General features: G+C 44.7%; 1 protein-coding gene across 4 annotated transcripts in view; it reads right to left on the minus strand.

The window, feature by feature from the left end:
* atf6b (activating transcription factor 6 beta) overlaps positions 1 to 5,945 on the minus strand; it is a 20,311-nt gene extending 14,366 nt beyond the window's left edge. For all 4 annotated transcript variants that reach the window (XM_062529791.1, XM_062529790.1, XM_062529789.1 and 1 more), the window contains exons 1-4: positions 5,599 to 5,945; positions 4,132 to 4,211; positions 2,339 to 2,420; positions 1,053 to 1,112 (exon numbers count right to left, since the gene is read on the minus strand). In XM_062529791.1, coding sequence (XP_062385775.1) covers positions 1,053 to 1,112; positions 2,339 to 2,420; positions 4,132 to 4,211; positions 5,599 to 5,671 — 295 coding nt within the window. In that variant the 5' untranslated portion in view covers positions 5,672 to 5,945. The remainder of the gene's footprint in view (positions 1 to 1,052; positions 1,113 to 2,338; positions 2,421 to 4,131; positions 4,212 to 5,598) is intronic.
* Between the last annotated feature and the right edge of the window lie 536 nt (positions 5,946 to 6,481).

The raw sequence follows: 6,481 nt of genomic DNA on the forward strand, positions 1-6,481 counted from the left end.
TACTGCACACTCCATTATAAGTCAATTTTTTTAAAGGCCGAAACGTTCCCGCTTTATTAAAAAACTGACTTATAACTCGGAGTGTGCGGCATCTCTCTCTCTCTCTCTAACTAAACCGAATAAACTCAGTCACTTACAATAAGCTCACAGTTGCTGCGTTTACATGAGAGCTTTAATTCCGAATAAAACCAAGTTAAATCGGAATAAAAGTTAATTCCGCTTTAAAAGAGACCATGTAAACGCTTATTCCGCTTGAAAATGATTATTCCGAATTAAACTTAATTCCGATTTAAGTGGTTGGTTTATTCCGATGTTAAAGCGGAATTAACGCACTCCTTGATCATGTAAACCTTTATTCCGATTCAAAGTTTATTCCGTTTGTTTGGCGCATGCTGAAAGGAGGAAGACATTGCTAATTCGGCTCCGTCTTCTTCCCCCCTTCTCCGGCACTGTTCTCCTCCTCAGCTAGCAAACGTGAAGCTTGACAATATTCTCGAGCTGCTGGTTAAATAGTAGGCCTATTATCAGAATTACTGCGAAAGCCGTTTTCATTGTGTTATTGCCCATGCTAACGTTAACCAGAGATGACAAAAAAGCCGCTAGCCAGCTAAAGTTTGTTTTCTTCCGGTAGACCTTAATTAGGCTGCGTTCATGCACCGCCTGTCCAATCGGAACCCTTCCCGACCCCCAGACGTTCAGCGGAATACAATAAAGCGGAATTAACCTATGCTCCATGTAAACGCCAATTCGGAATTATTATATCCATGTAAACTCGAAGGAGAATATTTTCATTCCGATTTATTTAATTCTGAATAAACTAATTCGGAATTAAAAACATCATGTAAACGTGGCAAGTGTTGTGTGACTCCAGACAGCATAGATTTACAGATACACACTTAGCAAGGGGTAGGTTTTACAACGCGTCAGGGTCTATAAACTGCATAACATAAACTACAGCATATTCAAGGTGGGCCTGACCGCTTTTATGGGATAACGTTCAGACTGAAAACACACACACACACACACACACAAAAATACACACACACACTTACGCATGTCGACAGGCAGAGGCTGTGTTAAGGTCATCTCCTCCTTGACAACAGGCATATCACCTGCAGAAAGAAATAAAGGCTGAAAGCATTAGCTACCATCATGCCACAAGACTGAATCATATATTTACAGTAAAACAAAAACACTACTGTTCTGTAGCAAAGAGACACAAATTAACTCCTTTGAATTGCTGGCGATCGCTATCTCATAGCAAATCCATTTAACTCAATAGAACATTCCAGCACCAATGAAATCCCAAACTGTTCTATAAAACCAAATAGATTTTTATAAGATTATGTGTGTGTGCTTAACAGACATAGCACAGAGTCTGTATTGATATGAGAGATCTCATCTTCTAATGGACCATAATTAATACAGAACTCAATGTCAATCCCATTTAGTTTGGCAGCATGCAAACCAGATTCAAACCAGATTCAAGCCAGATTCAGACCAGATTCAGACCAGATTCAAACTGTAGTCTCTGATTCTCACCCTGATTCTGTCAGCAGTGCCAGGCAGGCATGACCCACATAACTAGTGAGCGTGATAAAGCAGCCCAGTAGCTGCTCTTCCCTGCTGGGGGGCATGGGGGCATTGGGCCAGAGTGTCAGCATGTCTTATCTTAATGGGCCGATATATGGCCTAGTTTCTCCTCAGATCACCCTAGTTGCTCAGCTCCACTCAGGAAGTCTACAACATGCTGAGTAAGGCCATAGGGGCTAGGGGTCTCTTACGGATACTGCTATCCATCAGGATATATGCATATGTCAGATGTTACATATAATACAGAACCAACGCGCACCATTCATCACGATAATATCTCACTGGAGTCTCAGTGGTGCTTCGCTAATGCGGCCTCAATCTGCTCAGTCAATAGCATAGTATATCAGGTCGACATATGTATGCTTATATAGTCAATAGTAGCAGAGTCAAGACCAGACAAGTATGTTTATATGATCAATACTAGTCAATTGAATTAAATTATGTTCATATAACCAACACTATAGTCGAGTTACGTAGAGTATGCTCTTACAGCGAATTTGCTAGCTTTCATTAGTGAGCTCACCTGTGAGGAGGTTGCTAGCTTTCATTAGTGAGCTCACCTGTGAGGAGGTTGCTAGCTTTCATTAGCGAGCTCACCTGTGAGGAGGTTGCTAGCTTTCATTAGTGAGCTCACCTGTGAGGAGGTTGCTAGCTTTCATTAGTGAGCTCACCCGTGAAGAGGTTGCTAGCTTTCATTAGCGAGCTCACCTGTGAGGAGGTTGCTAGCTTTCATTAGTGAGCTCACCTGTGAGGAGGTTGTCGCTGAGGTGCTTCCATGGCGACGTGGGATTGTCGGGATCGAGGGTCAGCACGAGGTCATTGTGGAACTGCGGAGGAGAGTAGAGAGGGGTCAGGGAACGAGGTCAGCGCCGGGATTAGCCAATCAACCGCAGCAGCGCCGGGATTAGCCAGTCAACCACAGCAGCGCTCCGTTAGATTATAACCGCAGCAGCAGCAGCGCTCCGTTAGATTATAACTGCAGCAGCGCTCCGTTAGATTATAACCGCAGCAGCAGCGCTCCATTAGATTATAACCGCAGCAGCGCTCCGTTAGATTATAACCGCAGCAGCAGCGCTCCGTTAGATTATAACTGCAGCAGCAGCAGCGCTACGTTAGATTATAACTGCAGCAGCGCTCCGTTAGATTATAACTGCAGCAGCAGCAGCGCTCCGTTAGATTATAACTGCAGCAGTGCTCCGTTAGATTATAACCGCAGCAGCGCTCCGTTAGATTATAACCGCAGCAGCGCTCCGTTAGATTATAACTGCAGCAGCAGCAGCGCTCCGTTAGATTATAACCGCAGCAGCAGCAGCGCTACGTTAGATTATAACCGCTGCAGCGCTCCGTTAGATTATAACTGCAGCAGCGCTCCGTTAGATTATAACTGCAGCAGCGCTCCGTGAGATTATAACTGCAGCAGCAGCAGCGCTCCGTTAGATTATAACTGCTGCAGCGCTCCGTTAGATTATAACTGCAGCAGCGCTCCGTTAGATTATAACCGCAGCAGCGCTACGTTAGATTATAACTGCAGCAGCGCTCCGTTAGATTATAACCGCAGCAGCAGCAGCGCTCCGTTAGATTATAACCGCAGCAGCGCTACGTTAGATTATAACCGCTGCAGCGCTACGTTAGATTATAACTGCAGCAGCGCTCCGTTAGATTATAACCGCAGCAGCGCTCCGTTAGATTATAACTGCAGCAGCAGCAGCGCTCCGTTAGATTATAACCGCAGCAGCGCTCCGTTAGATTAAAACTGCAGCAGCGCTCCGTTAGATTATAACCGCAGCAGCAGCAGCGCTCCGTTAGATTATAACTGCAGCAGCGCTCCGTTAGATTATAACCGCAGCAGCGCTCCGTTAGATTATAACCGCAGCAGCGCTCCGTTAGATTATAACCGCAGCAGCGCTCCGTTAGATTATAACCGCAGCAGCGCTACGTTAGATTATAACCGCAGCAGCAGCGCCTGTCTATCTGTCTGCCTATCTATTTGACTGTCTGCCTATCCAGCCATGTTTTCACTCATTTATCTGCGTTTGTCTAATAACCTATCTGGCCATCTAACTGTCTATCTGTCTCCCTATCCATAAACCTGTCTATCTACTCATGCTGTATAACAGCCTGTCTGCTTGCCAGTCTACCTGTCTGTCTATCTGTCTAGATGCCTGTCTGTCTACCTTTCTGCCTGTATGCCTGCCTGTCTGCCTGTATGCCTGCCTGCCTGCACTTGTGCATGGTCCTCTCTACTGCCTCGGTTAACCTTGGCTGTGCACTGCAGGCTGAACTGTAGTGACCTCGTCCTCTTACAGTAAACTAGTGTGAACCAGAGAGACCTTCAACAAAGCACTCATCACCGCGGAAACACTCTGATAAAGCGCTGACTGTCGAGTTCTCCAGGAATTATGGAAAACACAGCGTAACGCAGTGAAATCATATCATATTGGACACAGTCAAAAGAAAAGCGGAAGAAATGTGCTATTAACAAAAAAGTGAAACACATCAGTTACAGGACACTGTAAGTTCTCACAAAAGGGATCATACCGATGGGTTATATTTCAGTCCTGCGCTGTAATCGCTTTCCTCTCCTTCCTCCATGCTCTCACACTGGTAAAGGCAGGCATCTGAAACACACACATACACGAATGAATGAATGAACACACACACACACACACACACACACACACACATTCTATAACAAAACAACAACACTAACAAACATTGCATCTGAGGTACAAACGGTTGCCACAACATCCTTATGTAAAAGAGAGGGACTATGTTGGCACAGCCTACATCCTTTTGTCACACTTTCTCCAAGCACCATATCAGGTCAAGGTTATCACACACATTAACACTGACGGCGTAGCCAAGGCCTTATAATGAGATACCAGGCTTTAAGCCAAGGACCCGTAAACAAAAAACATCCTGTCCGGATGAACAGAGTTACAAGCCTTTACTTGCTTTTCAGGCCTTAATTCATCACCCATCACCAAGGCTTAATCAGCACCCAGACAAGGGGCAAGCTGTGTTCAGAGTTTTCGGCGCGGCCTTACAAAAGAAACCTGAGCGGCCCGGTGAAAGCTAGACATTGGCTCTTCACAGACTGTAACAGGAGATTTTTAGGCCTTGAGGTATATGACTTGTCACTGGGGCAGCTCAGTTCTTCCGTATACAATGTAACAAGAAAAGAGGTTTCATTAATGGTCATTAATGAACAGTGACTATCAATGGTCAGTCTGAGTTTTACATAGATCAAGCCACGATGGAACTATAGACATGGATGATTTGGGAGAACAATGCCATCTAGTAAACAAATGCAGGCTACTCAGTACAAGTATCTATTCACAGTTGTTTCATTCTCTTTTTGCTTTGTTAACTGGAGTCCCTTGGGTCAGTGGACTGCCTGGTCAGGTGGACCCCATATGTCGCTCTAGTGGGCTCAGCTGCGTTCTCTCTCTGTCTCTGTCTCTCTCTCTCTAACTCTGCAGCTGCAAAAGAGGAACCTTCTAAACTGGTCCAAGTAAACGTCACCCCTCCAAGCTGCCCGAGGTTCACACAGTCCACAACACGTGCCGTTAGAAATATTTTTTTAATTTAACATTAAAAGTGCAGTCACCGGCTCTCATATAAGAGGGGGGCTCACTGATGGGTCGATAAGACCAGCATTTCTGATTATATGGGCGCTCGGGCGGCTCAGACGCGACCCAGTGCCCTCCCGTCACGTTCCTGCTTCACATCCGGTTGTCTGGAAACGCTGTGCGATGACCCGCAGCTCATTGTAGATTATTAGACTCCACTGCAACGGACAAGCTACTCATAATATTTACCTGAAGCTGTTACAAATCCCAGATAAATGTGGGGAAAATGCGTTGCAGTTGCTTGGTTTATCTAGTATCAAGCAAGCTAACAGCTAACTATAGCTACTAGCGACTATTCAAATGACGTGAGATCCAGGGCACAAACTGACCTGACGTACTTTTACATTTGTCTGGGTTATATAAAAATACTCACCCCAGTCTTCGCTTGTGAGAAGGTTGTCAGCGAAGAAACGACTATCCAAGTCAGATAAAAGATCCGTAGTCATAGCCACAAAGCGGTTTGCTGAGAGGCTTGTAGCTATCTATCTAACGTTAACAGAGATAACGTTTAGCTATTCGATGGATGGCTAACACCAAAATCAATACAAAACAAACAAGGAAGTGGATTTTCCTTCTCAAAGCCAACCTCTCGCCTTCGTAGTGATCACAGTCCAAGAATATTCATTGACGGTGAAGGGAAATACATTTGAATGCATTTAATCCAGTATTTCCTTTATTTAAACTGCTTCATAATTCAGCTTGGAATACCGCATCGTCGTACATCTGACACAGACAAGGAAACCAATTTCTTCAGAGAAACCCTCCTGCTTTGTCAGGAGTTGGCCAATCAGACAGGAGATCTGAGAGACTGACATTCCATTCAACCATTCTAAGCAAATGGACCATCTGATTGGGCACACGGCCTGGGAAAATGGAGATGAGCGATGATTTGGACCAATGGTTTCCAGAGTGTTTTGATTGGCAGACAATCTGTCGAATTGAAACAAGGACTTTTATGAGTGACACTGAAATCCATCCAATGAATGAACGGAAACTGTGGATCCACCCTTATGGAGGATACAGTTGAAATGATGTAGCTTTAAAAAAATAAGTGGAACTACCAGCGCACGTGTTTTGAACATTGTACAATACTTTTGTGCATTGCATCGTTGGTGGGTACGTACAAACTTACATGGCTTTAATAAAAGTAGATATTCTGTTCAGGATGTTATTAAAATGAGCGTCATCAATGTGACAGTTTGGTCAGTCAAGGGGGTGGGGTGCCCAGCATTACATAACAGGGTACCTTAAGGACG

Source organism: Sardina pilchardus, chromosome 24, assembly GCF_963854185.1.
Source record: "Sardina pilchardus chromosome 24, fSarPil1.1, whole genome shotgun sequence".
Classification (NCBI taxonomy): Eukaryota; Metazoa; Chordata; class Actinopteri; order Clupeiformes; family Clupeidae; genus Sardina; species Sardina pilchardus.